At 43.9% G+C, this 17,967-nt stretch overlaps 1 protein-coding gene across 2 annotated transcripts in view; it reads left to right on the top strand.

The window, feature by feature from the left end:
- SMAD6 (SMAD family member 6) overlaps positions 1-5,955 on the top strand; it is a 64,581-nt gene extending 58,626 nt beyond the window's left edge. For both annotated transcript variants that reach the window (XM_072982118.2, XM_072982117.2), the window contains one exon: positions 5,040-5,955. In XM_072982118.2, the coding sequence (XP_072838219.2) occupies positions 5,040-5,587 (548 nt within the window). In that variant the 3' untranslated portion in view covers positions 5,588-5,955. The remainder of the gene's footprint in view (positions 1-5,039) is intronic.
- The last annotated feature ends 12,012 nt before the right edge of the window (positions 5,956-17,967 follow it).

Raw genomic sequence — 17,967 nt, 5'->3', positions numbered from 1 at the left:
CTCAGGCGGGCAGATTTGTTCAACGCCACTGCTGCTGTTTCAACCTGTGATGGTGGAGCTTTGAAAAAATAACTTTTGTTGAACGACAGCTCCCAGAGTCTTCTTGCCAATGATCATGCTGGTTAGGGCTTCTGGCAGTTGTGGTCTAAAATAGTAACTTTTTGAAGTTCTGCAACTATCTGTGAAGTGTACCAGTTATTCCATGAGCCACTTCCTGCAGTTTATAATCTTGCAGAAGTTTCTTTTATTTTAAATGGCTTGGTTTCGGTAACTGTGGGTCCAAACCTGCATGAAGCCAGTCCCTTCAGCCACTTGACAGGGCTGTCTTGCAACGATTGCATAGCACAGCTCCCATGTGAGAGCTTTAAGGAAAAGGTTTTTGGGGCGGAGGAGGGGACAAACGTGATTAATAATAGTGCAAAGGCTTCTTTGCAGCATTGTGAGCACCAGGGGACTTACTGAGGCCATTTGGGAAGGTGCTGAAAACTTGAATTCTCTGCATTTTATTGCAGAGTCATGTCAGATCTTTTCCGGCTCTTTAATCGTTATAGGGGAATTTTAAGGGTTAAGTAGTAGTTTCTTTATAGCACACACTGTACAACAGCAGCCTCTGTATCTAATCGGCCAGTGGTGCTTTGGAAGGGGTGCAAGGGGTTAAGCAGACAAAGAAGCCCTTAATTGCTCCCAGACTCCAGAATTTACAGAGGAAAACCTCCCAGCTCTGCTGCAGCTGGCGTGACTTAGAAGGAAAGGGCACACAAGCATTGTTCGTCCTGGAGAGGTGAGATGGAAGTAAACTGAGAGCGGGTTTCATGTTGAATCGGCGCTAGCCAAAATGGAGGTCTACGCCTATGTCTGGGGGTTCAGGGATAGTGCACTGAATTGGTTGCCACCTCATTTTATTTTCCTTTTCTTCTGTTCTGGTGCCTGTAACACACCAGTAGCCTGACCTACAAAAATGTAGCTAGTGAAGCCGGCAGGACAATAAAGTGATTTTTCCATGGGGTGCAAATTACCCTTGCAGATTTTGCAGTGGAAGTTGGCCCAAGACTTTTTGCCATGCCTGACTGCATTGCTGCTCTAGTTCAGCATTGTATACCACGTGTGTACTGCGTACCCACAACAATGGGAGGCACCCTTTCAAGCGCCCCTAAAAATATTGCAGGCACATTGCAGTCTCTGTGCGACTGGGCTGGCCTCTTGGAAGCCACATCAGCCTCTCCTGTAGACAAATCAGTCTTTGTAGGACAGATCTCGGCAGGTTGTCCCCAGATTCTGTTCTGTTATTTCTGCGGTGGCTGCTAAGGTCAAGAACCTTCTCCACACCCCCACCCCCCCCCACACACACACACCATACAACTTCAGTGCTTCACCCCGTCTTCTCTTCTCTGATGTCACGGTTGGTTGGCACAAGTCTGTGCCCGGTTGCGACTCTGACGTCAAGTGTGGGCAACTTTGGTCAGCCTGGGAGTTGACTTTCTCCCCCCTCCCCTAACAGCTGTCAGAGCCACAGTAGGTTCAAAAATAGGTAAACAGTCACTCCCGCCAATCATATGTTTTTGAAGAAAAAAAAAACACGGCCACACTGCTCTGTTTAATTCCATGCATGGCGAGGAGGGCCTGTGGTATTCTTGATGGCCTTGAGGGCTTGCCTTTTGCCCACCTCTGCTGTGCGCCATGATTCCTTTGGTGCCCTCGATGTCATTGAGACAAGTATCATTTGCTGGTCTCCAGAGATTCATGTTCTTGTAGAGAATAATCTTCCTCTTCTGCATCTTAATGTTGGTTGAGCTTAGGGGCTTGCCCAGCCAGAGAAAATCCACTTCCGTGAACTCTTTTCCTAGTTAACCGATGGGATGTTTGGAGCAGCTTCCTTTTCCCAAGGAAGACATCTGTGGCCTTTTGCAGGGACCACAAGCCTTTTGTTGCTTTCTGGACCTCAAACAAATCGGTATGCGAGGGTCTGGCTCACTATCAAGGGTTGATTTGGAGGCCTTAAGTCATGTGACCTCCGTGTCTGTTTCTCCCACCACCACCACCACCAGTGTTGTTCCCCTGAATAATTTTCAGAGTTCAATGGGAACTGGTATCTCTTCCATCAGGTGATTTTACCTCAGGACCAAGGCTATGTGCTGGCTCTTTTCCCAGTTTACTGATATATACGCCTGGAATAGATCAGTAACTGGAGAAAAAAAAATCTTTGGAGGCTTGCTGCTAACTAATGGGTGGACTTGCAGAAAATGTGTAGCTCTGTCTCTCGCTCAGAATGATCTGTTTTTCCTCACCTGCACAGGGATTGAATCAAATTGCTAGTTCCAACTCGTGTGGACTCACTGAATTAATTGCTCCAATATCAAATCATATCAGTTCAGTAGATCTGCTGTAGTTGGGACTAGATATTGGGATTTAGGCCCTTATTATCCCTTTCTTTCCCCTTCGCTTGGGTTCTCCATCAAGCTGCCAGCTGTATCTTCAATACTTACTAATGTTTGGCCTAATCATTTGGGTTTATCTGCTTTATCTCATTACCCACCTGTTTGTGAACCCAGGACGGTGCATTCCAGCAAGGATCGTCTTTTTAAGTATATGCACCATTTTTATCCTAAAACCCATGAACTTCTGCTTCAGTTTATATGGGTCACTATGTCCTGATTGTCCGCTACTAGTTAAGCTCAAGGGGGAATGGATTTCCAAAATACTGGCCAAATGGTTAACATAAGCAGATGGATAGAGGTTGTTTTTGAAATACTGTTTTCTGTGAGACTGCTAATCTTGACTATCCTAAGGAAAGGAACGTGATTGCTAGTCTCACTGCATTGTCTGTCTGAGAGGTTGGAAAAGCTTGGTCATCCCCTCCTCCCCTGTTCTTTTTAAAATTGTAGAGTTACAGCTCAAGTTAAACTCTAACAAAGCAACATAGCTCAGAGATTGTTCCCTAGGCAAAGAGGGCCTGTTTCCCCTGCCAGTGAAATTTGAGAAGGGAAGGGGAAGGGGGGTCAGGCCTCTGTTTTTGAAATCCGGTGAGTCAATAGACTCTCTCAAGCAAAATGATGGCATCAGCGTGTGTATTAGTTAATCAGACCTGATGGCCTGAAGGCAGAGGGGTCGGAAGGCCGCTGTCTTGTGATAGATTGTTAGGGAGCTGAATACCAACTCCAGGAGCCAAATTGCCCTGCCAGGATCCTAACTCTTTGGACTCCTCCCCAAACCAGGAATGCTGGGCTGACCTTGCGCAGCCATAGTGGGAAAGCCAAGTCCAGCTTGAGCTGAAAAGACCAGTCCTCACACGTTGCAACAGGCAAAGCCATTGTTGTCTTTCCTTTTTCTGTTTGCTGATGTATTTAAGCATGATATTTCTAAGTAGCTCAGCCCCTGCTTGGCTAGAAAAAAAGATAAGCAGGGGTGGAGGGAGAGTTGGAAGGGAAAGGACTCCACCTCTTGACAATTCTGGTTCCTTGGAGGCAATTGTTTGAGAGCATAACAAGCTAGTGTGCAAATATTCCAGAATTTTTGTTTGCGTAGTTTCTCAGGCTTCTATGATCTCTTCGGCTCTCTTTCAGTACTTCATTTTAAAACAAAACAGCTGTCATGACAGTGGCACAAACCCCCCTGGATTGGGTCTCCCTTCAGACATTATCTGGTGCCAGAGAACCAGAATCCCCAAAGTACTCGAATTCTTGTACAGTGGTGCCTCGCTTAGCGACGTTAATCTGTTCCAGAAAAAACGTTGCTAAGCGAAAACATCGCTAAGTGAAATTAAAAAGCCCATAGAAACACATTAAAACACAATTAATGTGTTCCTATGGGCTTAAAACTCACCTTTAAGCGAAAATCCTCCATAGCGCTACCATTTTCGCTGCCTCTTAAGCGAGGAAAAACAGCAGGCAGCCATTTTGTTTTCCCGGTGGCCATTTTGAAACCGCCGATCAGCTGTTAAAAAAGGGTCGCTTTGCCATGATCACTTCCCCGCGATCATCGCAAAGCAAAAAAAAAAACATAGGGACCATCGCAAAGCGATCACTTTTGCAATCGCAAAAACTCCATCACTAAGTGATTTCATCGCTCAACGGAGCGATCGTTATGCGAGGCACCACTGTACTTCCCATGGCCCTATAACTGGCTGACCCTCAACCCTTTGCTTGTCTGTCTGTAAGGTGCCCAGCCCTATAGAAGAGTATGGGGCGAGAATAAGTGTGCAAAGGGTTAAGGAGTACAGTTAGCAGGTAGTGGCAAGGCCCTGGATTGGTCAGGCCTAGGCCAAAAGGCCAGGAGCACAACTTTCTGTGTTTGCTTTGTCAACAGAGCAAGATCTTCTGAAGGAAAGTGCCACATTCATGGCATGGGATTGTGGCACCTCAGAAGCTGTGGGGTTCCGACACTTAGGGTTATCTAGAAGCAATTTTCCTCTTGTGGGATGGGAAGTCCTTAAACAGGCAATAGGATAAATTATCCATCTGATTGGGAAGCAGGAGATGGTGAGTGTGTGACACAAGTGTGGTAAAGCTCTGTGGTGTCAGCAGAGAGTTGAAAAAAAGAAGAAAGTGATTGATTGAATGGATGCAGGGAGGGAGGAAGACTTCCCGTTTATTTGGCATCCATGCTTAGAACCTCCCCACCACCATCACCACCATGGTTTTATAGAAAAAAGCCTGCTATTTTACAAGAGATTCAAGAGAGGCAGCTTCGGGCAGGGGGAGGCTTTTATGGTTGAGGATTCTTGTACTGAGCAATTTTGCGGCAGTGCTAGACATGGCGGCTTCTTCATTTTCAGCCTTTCCAGAGACACTGTGAAATACGGAGGAGAAAGGGAAGAGCCTGGCTCTTGCCTTTTAAGTCAAGTACTCCACTGATGTTAAATGGAAGTCCAGATTAACTGGTTTGTGAATCAAACGAAAGGAGTGAATTTTGGATAAAATAATGTTTTGAGTAAGAGAAGTACCTGCTCTTACTCAATATTGCAGTACTAATGTCGGTTGGAGAAATGCCTTGGTTTCTATCTCTTTACAACTATCTGCCATTTTGTTTTCTTCTTTTCTTAGATGCCAGTATGTCACCTGATGCTATCAAACAAAGCCACTGGTGCAACGTTGCCTACTGGGAACATCGGACTCGTGTTGGACGCCTCTACACAGTGTATGAACAGTCTGTCAGTATATTTTACGACCTACCTCAAGGAAACGGCTTCTGCCTTGGACAGCTAAACCTAGAAAACAGGAATGAGACTGTCCGCCGGACTCGAAGTAAGATTGGATACGGGATTTTGCTCAGCAAAGAACCGGATGGCGTTTGGGCTTACAACCGCAGTGAACACCCAATATTTGTTAACTCACCGACACAGGACATTCCCAATTGTCGGACTTTAATTGTGCGCAAAGTGATGCCTGGCTATTCAATAAAGGTCTTTGATTATGAGAAATCTTGCCTCTTAAAGCACACCACTGACTTGGAATATCCAGATGGACCTTATGACCCAAACAGTGTCCGGATTAGTTTCGCAAAAGGCTGGGGCCCTGGCTACTCCAGACAGTTTATCACCTCTTGCCCATGCTGGCTAGAAATTTTGCTCAACAACAACAACAACAGATAGCTGTCAGCCTTGGAGGAGAGCCAGATGGAACACAGACAATCCCAAGATATCATCTACCTAGATTTAATATAAAGTTTTATATATTATATGAAAATATATATTATACTTGTAATTATGGAGTCATTTTTACAATGTAATTATTTATGTACGGTGCAATGTGTATATGGACAAAAAAAGGAAAATGCACTTTGGCTTTTAAATTGTTCAGTACAATTTTTTTAAAGGAGAAAAAAATTATACAGCAAAATTGGGAGTATTAGCCATTTTTTGGCTGTGTAGTTTTTTTGTTGTTTGTTTGTTTTTTGTAGTAATACCCAGACAAGAAGCTAATACCAATCACTCATTGATAATAAAGTATTTGCATTATAGGTTTTTATCCCTCAATCGTCTGTTTTCAAAACAAAGAGGAATGCTGGAAGAGTATTTTAGGACATTAATGGAATATCTTTCTGGAAACCAACTGGGGGCGCGATGGTTGCATGACTTTGTGTTTTTTTCCCTCCCCACTTCTGAAACCAATCCTTGTTTTACCTTGATGATTTAGTTTACCTAAAGTGGTAAAAATGAGAAAAGGTACTCTTTTTTAGTGCACATTTGTAGTTTGCAGAATCTTACAGCTTTCAGGGAGAGAGCTCTGTTAATTCTGCTTTTGATGAAAAAGAAAAAGAAAGAAAAACAAAGTTTTATGGCACCTTTAAGACAAAGATATTTATTTCAGTGTGAGTTTTCATGATTATAATTGGCTTCATTATGTATAACAGACATGACCTCTTCAGACACAAATACTGTGTTTGAAGACTAGGGTTATAGGCCCAGAAGTTCACACTGAAATAAACTTGTTCTTTTTTTATCTGTTTGTTTGTTTGTTTAAGTAGAATCATACAGGATCAATACAGATGATCCCATCCCATACAGATGGGAAACCCTGATATCTGAGCGTTCAGCCTGGATGCAGGCGATGCATCACGGCCTCTCCCAATTTGAAGAGACCCTTGTCCAGCAGGCTGAGGCAAAGAGGCAGTCCCGAAAGCAGCAAAATCAGGGAGCTGGACAGGGGGCAGATTGTCTTCAGTGTGGAAGGGATTGTCACTCTCGAATCGGCCTCCTCAGCCACACTAGACACTGTTCCAAGTCCTCCATACAGAGCACGTTACCCTAGTCTCTCAAGACTGAAGGATGGCCACACAGGATCAAGTCACTCTGTATTGTTCCACTAAAGCACATCTGTGCCACTTCAGCCATTTTTACCAATTCAGTTAGACATACATGGTGCTGAAAAGCCACACACACACACATGAATGACTGCAGCCAATCCAAGGCCTCTCCTTGACTTTGAGGAATTGGGTGAAGGATGTGTTCTTAAAATGGCACCAAGCTAACCATTGTTTTGTGCCAGGGAAAAAAGCTGAATGCTGCACTCTGAATACATTGTTGAAATGAGCATATATTTTGGCACCGTATATAACAGATACCTTTGTTGATCGTGGGGATTGGGAATAAGCTCTTTCAGCCACTGAGGCCTGCCCCCGACCTTCACCTTGTGAGACGGCCCCAGTCTCTATTGAGACACACATGGATTACTTTCAGAACCTTAAAGGGGGACAAAGTTGAACTGAAGCCCTAGTATTGAATGTCACATTCCCAGAAAACATACAGTCCTGGATGAAGCTGCTGTTGACAAGTTTTCTGCCTCATTATTGTGTGAAGAACATTTTGGAAGGCTACTGGTTTTGAATCTTACCAGCATCAAAAGCTGTGGAAATGTTGGTGTGGAAAAGTTACAGCCTATGAATATTTTTTGTGGTCCACACAACTCTCCCCTTTTAAAATGCTGCTACTATCCTTGCCTTAATTTCTGCTTGTCTAGGCCTCTAGGAGATACCCAGTATGGTGTAGTGGATAGAATGACAGACTAGACTAGACTCTGGAGACCAGGTTTCTAACTAGGGGGAGCGAACTAGTACAACGACTCCTTAAATATCTCACTTATTTTGAAAGCCCTCTAAGGGTTGCTATAAGCTGGTTCTAACTTGACAGCACAGAACAAGAAGAACGACAGCCCTCCAGGAGCAGCATTTTTGCCATGGCAGTGCTGGATGAGTTCCTCTAAGTCCCATTTTACCACCACCTTCTCCGAACAAAAAACTCAAACCAATGCCCTGTCTGGCTACTTCTTATTTGCTTGTTATTTTTAATGACTGCAAATGCCTATTTCGGGGTATGATGCAGCCCTAGGAGAGTTGGAGACAGAAACAGAAACCTGTCCAGCACCCTGTGGAGATTCTGGGCTGTGGTAAATCTCAGATCTTCCCGTGTAGTGAGAAAAGAAGCTCATCACACAACTGTGATGGGGAGGTTGGTTTGACTGACTTAGGTGAGTCCTCTCTGTGAGTTTGTTCCATAGGTTTATGGGCACGAAGTTGTGTTGGGGGGGGCTGAGCTTTAGAGCAAGGAATGGGGAGCTAGGGAAGACTCTGTGCCCCCTTCCTATTACATCATCCTTTGGTAGTTCCCCAGCACAGGCCCCTCCCCCAATTCCTCTCTTAAGGCAGACTTTCTGGCAGTGAGAGTGTTAAACCAAAATATTCTGGTATTCTCCTTCCAATCAAGAATGTTGACTCCGGACAACTTCTCTGAGAGTTAATCTGGTCCTTTTCAATGGCCTGTCGCTAATGGTTGGTCCGTTTGAGTAAGGGTTGGCCTGGATGTCCTTTGGTGAACTCTTGATTCCAGGATCCTGTCAGGGCCTCATGTTATTTCCACAGAAATCTTTGCACCTTCTTGTATCTGAGCCACTTTACATACACACCCAAAGCACCCACAGAGTGCAGCACTCATTTTAAAAGAAAGAACATTTGATACGCACAACAATGAAATAACAAGAAAAGAATGGTAGATCCAAGTTCTCTTTTGTTTTATACCCTGTGAACTGATCTTTTCACTCTGGAAGTGCCACTGGATTACTTCTGATGCATACAAAGAAAAAGTGGATCATAGGCTGATGCTGTGCCCGCAGTATGAAGCAGTTGCTGAAAAGGCTGCTCCTACTCTGAAAAGCACAGCTGGATGGGGAAGGCAGGTCGCACATACATGCCACCACCGATGAAGGGAAGGAATAGTTCTGCTCTGTGCTGTGTTCCCCCGTCTGCACTAGGTCTAGTGACCTGTTTTGAGTGCAACATTTCTAGAACAACTGTGACAAACTGAAGGATTACTGAGATCATGATGGGATCTGGCAACCAAACCTCAAGGGGAACTGTTTGAAAGAGCCGGGGCGGGTACATTTAATTTGCAGAAGACGGAAAAAAGAGAGACGCGATCGTTCTCTTTAGATGTCGATGGAAGATGGAGCACTTGCTCCAAGAGGCAGGGCTAGAAATAATGGATGGAAAGGCAAGAAAATTTCGAAAAGGATCACTTAGTGGTATGTTTCAAATTTAGATGAATCCAGAACATAATTAGGCTGATTTGGACTGATTCAGGAGCTGCCTGGATAAAAATGAGGCTCCTCCAAAATGGAACAAATCCAGCTATTTCAAACTACTGAAAAGGTTTTAACTGTTTGAATTCTGAGGCAGACAGAAATGCAGATGTTGTGTTTCTGAAACCAGATTTCTCTAGGCTCTCTGAATAAATAAGGAAAGCCGCAGGATGAGGAGAGGGGATGGGGAAGTTTTGACTTATTGCTTAGTCTTCTAATCACAGCCAGTGAGTTAAATTGCAATCCCAATACTTTGAAGAAAGAACACTGAAGAACTGTATCACAAGACGGTTGCAGTTTTCAGTTTTATTTGCTCATGTCCTCAAGGACAGGAGTTTTCAAAGGGCCGATGTGCCATCTGTAGGACCTGGGAGGTTGTAGCGCCCAGGATCCTCACGCTCGTTTGATCCTGCCACTGTGTATGCAGCACCTGTCACTTTCTGTGATGGTTGGTGTCAATGGAGCAGAAAGCAAAAGGTCTTAACTGTGATTCATCCTCAAATCCCAAACATCTATATGCTCCAGCCCATTTCTGCTAACTTTTTTGTACATTGATAGAAGGAGATAGAGAGGAGTACCGTAAAATGGGGCTTTTGGGGTACCCAAATTGTGTATATACCCTATCCTACCTGAGCCTTTATGTCCATCAAACCTGAGGCATGGGCCTAGTAGAGGCTGTGGGGTAATAAACACATAAACCGAGCTTTTTTGAGTCAGTGTTCTTTTATCCCTTCAGAGAGATGAAGGCTCTCACTGCTTTGCCTCCATCACAGGTTCCTTTTTTTCACAGTAATCACTTCCCCATCCAGTGCATTCCAGATTCAGTGGGTACCAGACTCTGGATTCCCCATATCATTGATTGGAGAATCATAGAAAAGTGAAGTTGGAAGGGGCCCACAAGGTCATCAAGTCCAACCCCCTGCTCAATGCAGGAATACCATCAAAGCATATCTGCCAGGTGATTATCTAAGTTTTTCTTGAATGCTTCCAGTGTTGGAGAACTCATCAACTCCTGAGGTCACTGGTTCCACTGTGGTACTGCTCTAAAAGGACGTTTTTCCTAATATTCAGTTGAAATCCGGCTTTCTGTAACTTGAGCCCATTGTTGCTTAACTTGCACTCCAGGATGATCGAGAACAGATCCTGCCCCTCCTCTGTATGACAGCCTTTCAAATATTTGAAAAGTGTTATCATATCACCCCTCAGTCTTCTTTTCTCAAGGCTAAACATGCCCAATTCTTTCAGCCTTTCCTCATAAGGCTTGGTTTCCAGTCCTCTGATCATCTTTATTGTCCTCCTCTGAACTTGTTCCAATTTGTTAGCATTCTTCTTGAAGTGTGGTGTCCAGAAGTGGACACAATACTCAAGGTGAGGCCTAACCAGTGCTGAATAGAGGGGGACTAGCACCTTGTGGGATTTGAAAACTATACTTCTATTAATGCAGCCTAAAATAGCCTTTTTTGTAGCCACACCACACTGTTGGCTGATATTTAGCTTGTGATCTACAACAATTCCAAGATCCTTCTCACTCGTAGTTTTGCTGAGCCAGGTATCCCCCATTTTGTAACTGTGCAGTTGGTTTCTTTTTCTGAGGTGCAGTAATTTGCACTTATCCCTGTTGAATTTCATTCTGTTGCTTTCGGCCCATTGCTCCATCCTATCAAGGTCATTTTGAATTTTGTTTCTGTCTTCTAGGGTATTAGTTATTCCGCCCAATTTTGTATCATCTGCAAATTTGCAAATCCCTCATCCAAGTCATTCATAAAAATATTAAAGAGCACTGGGGCCAGGACTGAGCCTTGGGGTACCCCACTTGTTACCTCTTCCCAATTAGAGAAGGGCCCGTTAATCATCACCCTCTGAGTTAGATTCTGTAGCCAATTGTGTATCCACCTGGCACTTGATCTATCCAGCCCACACCTAGTTAGCTTCCTAATCAGGATATCATGGGACACTTTGTCAAGAGCTTTGCTGAAGTCAAGATATACTACATCTACAGCATTCCCTCTATCAGGGAAGTTACTTGTCTTATGTTAGCCTGTATTATGGGAAAAGATTTAGCTAAAATAGCAATTGAGCACCTCTGCCTTTTCTTTGTCATCTGTTATCATTTTTCCATATCCATTGTGGAGTTGTTCCACTATATCTTTTGTTTGTCTTTTGTTACTCACAAACCTGAAGAATGCTTTTTGATTATGTACTTTTAATGTCTCTAACAAACCTCAGCTCATTCTCAGCTTTTGCCCTTCTTATGCCATCCCTGCATTTCCTTGCTACTTGTCTGTACTCATCCTTGGTGGTCTGGCCTTCTTTCCACTTCCTGTACATGTCTTTTTTGTTTTTAGGTCCTCCCTGAGCTTTTTGTGAAGCCACACTGGCCTCTTTTTTTGCCACCTCCCCCTTTTTTTCTTGTTGGAATTGTTTGTAGTTCGGCCTTTAGAATTTCCTTTTTCAGAAGCTCCCACCCTTCTTGGACTCCTTTTCTTGTTAGGATCTCCTGTTGTTAGGATCTCCTGCCATGGGACATTACTTATCCTTTTTCTGAGATTATTAAAACTAGCTTTCCAAAAAACCAGCAAAAGCATGTGGCTACACTCTGCTTTCGTTTCCTTTGAAATGCAGAATTCTAGAAGGACATGGTCACCCTCACCTAGAGTTCCCCTTACTGTCACTTCCCCCACCGAGTCATCTCTGTTGGTCAGAATCAAGTCAAGGATAGCAAATCTTCTAGTTTCTTTCTCCACTTTTTGTAGGAGAAAATGATTGGCCACACAAGCCAGGAATTTCTTGGAAAGGCTATACTTGGCAGAATTTGCCTCCCAACATATATCTGGATAATTGAAATCTCCCATCACTACTACATTATGTGTCTTTGGAAACCCTGCAATTTGTTTTTCAAAAGTTTCGTTCACTTCCTTTCTCTGGTTGGGCCAAGTTCCTTTTATTTTTTGCACCAACTAGATTGATCCAGATGCTTTTGATGGGGCAGCCAGTCTCCTCCTGCTGTATTTCTGTTCAGGAATGTGTGTTTTTGATGTATAGTGTAAGTCCACCTCCCTTTCTATTCTTTCTGTTCTTTCTTAACAACTTATATCCTTCAGTTGCTGTATTCCAGTCATAGGAGTCATCCCATCAAGTTTCAGTGATTCCTATCAAGTCATACTTACCTTCGTGAATTAATATTTCCAGTTCTTCTTGTTTGTTTCTCATACTCTTGGCATCCGTATAAAGACAAAGGAGGTTGTGTGATTTGTGGCCTGTTTGTCTTTATACATTATTATTATTATTATTATTATTATTATTATTATTATTATTATTATTATTATTATTATTATTATTATTATTATTATTATTATTATTAGTAGTATTAGTATTAGTAGTAGTAGTAGTAGTAGTAGTAGTAGTAGTAGTAGTAGTAGTAGTAGTAGTAGTAGTAGTAGTAGTGTTATGTCTATGGAGAAACCTGTGGAGAAATTCCCTCAGTCCACCCTACCTGTGGCAGCTGGCCTTGCGACCCATGGAGGATTTGGACACATCCTTGACACTCCCCCACGGAGATGGATGGCCCCAGCCTTACCCCCTGCCCCAGCCCCATGAGAAGGAACCCTGGGGAGGTTGTCTAGGAGGTGCATCACCTAGAATGGACCCTGAAGAGGTGTCAGTTGGGAGGCTCCAGACAGAAGCATCCAGGGAAGCCATGCAGGCCATGGTAGTAGACGGACCCCAGGATGCCACAGTGAACTCTCATCTGCAGCCACCCCAGAGTATTGCACACAAAGGAGAAGGGGGTGACCCCCCCAAGGCAACTGCAGTGCCTCTGACCGCTGTAAGCAGAGCGGCCTGTGAACAGAAGGGCTGGGACAACTTGCCTCGTGAGGAGGGCTCGGCTGACATGATGGCCCAGGGAGGGTAACCACTCCCTGGCCTCGGATCTGGACTTCGGGAACTGCTACTGAGGGGCAGAAAGAGGTGACGTTGTTATGTTCCTGTTGACACTGAAATATAAATTATTTGTTGTCTTGCACGTCACCTCTGTGTGTCGCATCCGGGCCGGTGTGCCCCTTGGGTGCTTCCTGCCGATGGAGGAGCTGAGGGGCTACACAACAAAACTCACCAAATGCTGACACTAATTATCATCACATTCTGTCAAATGGATTCTGATTTATGACAACTTTTGCCAGGGTTTCTTAGGAACAAATGACTCAGAAATGGCTTTCCATTCCCTTCTTCTGGCAACGCTCTGCGACCATACAACTTACGGGCGACCTCTTGTCTTGGGAGGCACCGTGGGGAACGGCACCCCTGGTTCCTGGCTCTGCGACCGAAAACTTCTACTCCTCAGAAGTCATCGCCAGGAATTTCCCTTTCTCTGTGCGCAAAGCCAAGCCAGGAAGCCAATCATAGGTACCTAGATAAGAGCTCTATCCTGTAGCCTGATCTCTTGCAAACCATCATGGTGCCCAGAGTGGACCACACAGGAGTGGGACCAGTCCTCATGATAGCCAGCCTTCCACTCCAGCACTCCAACTGTTACACGGCATTGGCTTTGACCTGCTCCCATCCCAGTTCCCAGCATCCTTCCCCTTTTGGGAAGGGCATGCCCTGTCCCCAACCCCTAACCGGATCGCTTGAGAGCCTTTTCCCAAAAGGCCGCACTCTTTCCATTTGACCCTGGATTAAAGCTCAGCTTGCATCTCTCATGAGTCTCTTATGACTAATCTCTCTTCACTGCGGCTTGATTTATGACGGGGCCCAGTACTATCAGCAAAGTAGCATCTATGTGGTGTGTGTCTTGTGCTGTGGGAACAGCTTTGCGTTGCTCTGAAAAAATAAAATAAAATAAAAACTCCACTGGCTTACAGTTATATTGGATTCTATTAAATTAAAACACATAGCACATATATTACACAATAAACCACAGCTATTTCATGGCTCAAATTAAGTTTTATTTGGGCAAATTACAAGCTTTCTTACAGTTGTGCCTTTGTGAAGCCAAGTCCCTTTGAATAATAATAATAATAAAAAGCAAGCATATTTGGTAAGCTCTTTTAAAGTGTGTATTCCCTATAATTGCATGTGCTCTGTGATACGTGTGATATAAAAACACACACATGCACACCCTTTTTTTCCAGGCTGTAAGGCTAGTGATCTCCCACTTGAGATGAATGCAAATAAAGGCAATTCCTACCTCTCTTCCTTCTCCCTCTTTGGCTGGGCTTCTTCTTCTTTAAACACTCCTTCCCATTTTTATTAGTTTGGCTGTGGAAACCAGGACCAGCAAACCCTTCTCATTAAAAAAGCAGCCTGGCATTTCCCAGAATTCCTGAGGAAATATGACTCACCAACCTACTTTCTAACGTCTGTTTTGCTTGCATGTCTTAAATAATTTTTTAAAGGGTGTAAATAATTTGCCATAAGTCAGAACTGTGCTGATGGCACGTAATTATCATTATTAGTATTAGCCAGGAAGCGCTCAACAAAGATCAGAACATTATCTCTACACTGTTCAGAACATGGCATCACATTGGTTTATGTAATTCCATTTCTGTTATTCCAGGGCCTCTCCCCAATATCCGTGGGAATTAGTTAGGAAGGCAGTCTAAACTTGTTCTTTCCACCACCATGTGATGCAAATATTCTTTAGCTGTGAGACTCATAAAATCATAGGGAACTTGGAGATCATCTACTCCAACCCCTGTTGTTTCTTTTCATATATACCCACAGTTTTTCCTAATACAGTGGTGCCTCGCAAGACAATGTTAATTTGTTCCGTGAAAAACGTTGTCTTGTGAAAACATCATCTTGCAAAATGCAGTTCCCCATAGGAATGCATTGAAATCTAATTAATGCATTCCAATGGGGAAAAATCGTCGTCTTGCGAAAAAAAAGTCTTGAAAACATGGTTTCCCATAGAAATGCATTGGAATCTATTAATGCATTCCTATGGGCAAAAAAAGTCAGAACAAAGTCAAATAAAAAAACTTTATAAATATCATAGAAAAGCATTCATCTTGCAAAAAAGTGTCTGTAAAAAATCGTCTTGTGAGTCATGGACCCAACTGTCAAAAACATCGTCTTGCGAAAAAGCATCACTAAAAAAAATTGTCTTGCGAGTCATGGACCCAAACATCGTCTTACGAAAATCGTCCATAGGAAAAACCATCTTGCGAAGCGCAACATCGATTGCAAAAAACCAATCGTCTTGAGGAGTAATCATCCCGTGAGGCAATCGTCTTGCGATGCACCACTGTCCTTGGCTAAAACCCGCTTCCCTATAGTCGCCACTCACTAGTTTTAGTCTTGCCTCCTGGAGCAGTGAAGAACAAATCTCCACCAAAACAACCAGCCAGACATTGTGACAATTACTCTCTTCTCCCAATGTACAATTTTCCAAAGGAAACATGCTTGACTCTTTCTTGTAGCATTTGGTTTATTTATTTATTTATTTTAAATGTTTTTACTCCGTCTTTTTCCTTTAAAAGGACACAAGGTGGCTAACACACTTCAAAACAATATTTGAAGTTAACAACAGTAAGTACATAAATACTAAAAGGATCGAACAAATACTACACTTAAAAAATAGTAAGCAAAAGCAAGGACATGGTGGCGCTGCAAGGACATGGTGGCGCTGCGGGCTAAACTGCAGAAGCCTGTGCTGCAGGGTCAGAAGACCAAGCAGTCGTAAGATCGAATCCACGCAACGGAGTGAGCTCCCATCACTTGTCCCAGCTCCTGCCAACCTAGCGGTTCGAAAGCATGCAAATGCAAGTAGATAAATAGGGACCACTTCGGTGGGAAGGTAACAGCGTTCCGTGTGTAAGTCGCACTGGCCATGTGACCACGGAAAGATTGTCTTCGGACAAAACGCTGGCTCTGTGGCTTGGAAACGGGGATGAGCACCGCCCCTAGAGTCGAACACGACTGGACAAAAATTGTCAAGGGGAACCTTTACCTTTACCTAAGCAAAAGCAACACCAAAACATATTTGAAGCAGTAGCAGATGACAACCCATTTAGAAAGCCTACTCAGGCAGACCCACCAATCACACCTGTGGAGGTGGTGGAACTGAGAGAAAGCCCTCTCCTGATTCTATTAACACATGACTAGGCTCAAAAAGGGAGACATTGTCCTTGATATAGCTTGAATCCAAGCCATTTAGGGCTTTATAGGTTAGAACCAGCATTCTGAATCGTGCCCGGAAATGGACCAGCAGCCGGTGAAGATTCACGTTATGTAACCTCTGGGGCTAGCCCAAATTAGCAATCTGGCTGCCATGTTTTGTAACTGCTGATGTTTCCCAACACTTTCCAGAGGTAGCCCCCCAGCCCCCCAAGAACATGTTACAGCTGGGATGTGACTAAGGCATGAGAGGTCCAACAGAATCAATAGGGACACACTCTCCTTATCCAGTTCCTAGCATAGGTAATCCACCAAGGCAAACAGAAGAGTCTCCATCCCATAACTAGGCATGGAGCCAGATTGAAGTGGATCTAGATAACCTGTCTCATCCAGGAACCCTTGGAGATGAGAAGCCACAATCCGGTCCAGCACTTTGCCCAAGAATGGAATACAGTATTAGGGATTGGTCAGTAATTATCCGGTATTGTGGGAGGGTTCTTTCAACAATGGTCTTACTATTACCTCCTTTAAGCAAGATGGGGTCCTACCCTGTTGCAAGCATTCACCACTCCTCCTACCCAATCAACCAGTTCCTTTCTGGCAGCTTTTATAACCCAGGAATGGCCTTCCCAGTTACATTCACAGGACTGGTATCAACTACAGCATCCAATTCAAAGTATTCTGTTGCCTGCAGAGTGTTGTGCAAATTCTTCACAGCGAACTACAGTGTGGTCTGCATTCTCTTCCACCTAGGTAGAGAAAACTCCCCAAAAGTCATCAGGGAACCATTTCCAGACCCTTTACTGTTCTGGTTTTCTCCCTCTGGACATGCACCAGAAGGTGAGTGACCTTCTTAAAATGCAGTACTTTATATATATATATACAGTATAAAGATGTTTCTCACACTTGCCGAGATATTGGGAGGAAGTATGTTGCCACATTGATTAGTGCAGAGGAACTGCTGAATCATATTTCAAGTCATTGTTCCACATACAAGTGGGCAACTCCTGGCCACCCAGTGGATTTCAGCTCCCATTCATGCTAGTCAGCATAGCCAATGGTGGGGGTTCTGAGAATCATAGACCAGCCACATCTGGGGGGCCACTAGTTGCCCATCCTCTGCTCTAGATACGATGCCTTGTACAAGCCCTTGCCTTTTGCTGCAAGAACGAAGACAACAAAAAAGAACCTCACACTTCTGCTGTTGGTTAATGTGCAACATCTGAAACCTTTTGGTGGTTTTCTTTCCCTCCAGTGAACATGCACACTCTGTTGCTTTCTGGTGTTTAGGGGCTATTTGATACTGTCTGCTTTGGAATGGAAACCAGAGCCGAGTTATAAAGGTTCTATAGGCTTCAGCAGTATGTGGACGAGAACTCCCAGAAGTACAAGCCGGATTCCGAAGAGGCAGAGGAACTAGAGACCAAATTGCTAACTTGCGCTGGATTATGGAGAAAGCCAGAGAGTTCCAGAAAGATATCTACTTCTGCTTCATTGACTATGCAAAAGCCTTTGACTGTGTGGACCACAGCAAACTATGGCAAGTTCTTAAAGAAATGGGAGTGCCTGACCACCTTATCTACCTCCTGAGAAACCTATATGTGGGACAGGAAGCAACAGTTAGAACTGGATATGGAACAACTGATTGGTTCGAAATTGGGAAAGGAGTACGACAAGGCTGTATATTATCCCCCAGTTTATTTAACTTATATGCAGAATACATCATGCGGAAGGCTGGACTGGATGAATCCCAAACCGGAATTAAGATTGCCGGAAGAAA

The sequence above is a fragment of the Pogona vitticeps genome, chromosome 12, assembly GCF_051106095.1.
Source record: "Pogona vitticeps strain Pit_001003342236 chromosome 12, PviZW2.1, whole genome shotgun sequence".
NCBI lineage: Eukaryota > Metazoa > Chordata > Lepidosauria > Squamata > Agamidae > Pogona > Pogona vitticeps.
The sequence above is the reverse complement of the archived record's forward strand: the minus strand, read 5'-3'. Positions and strand labels throughout refer to the sequence as shown.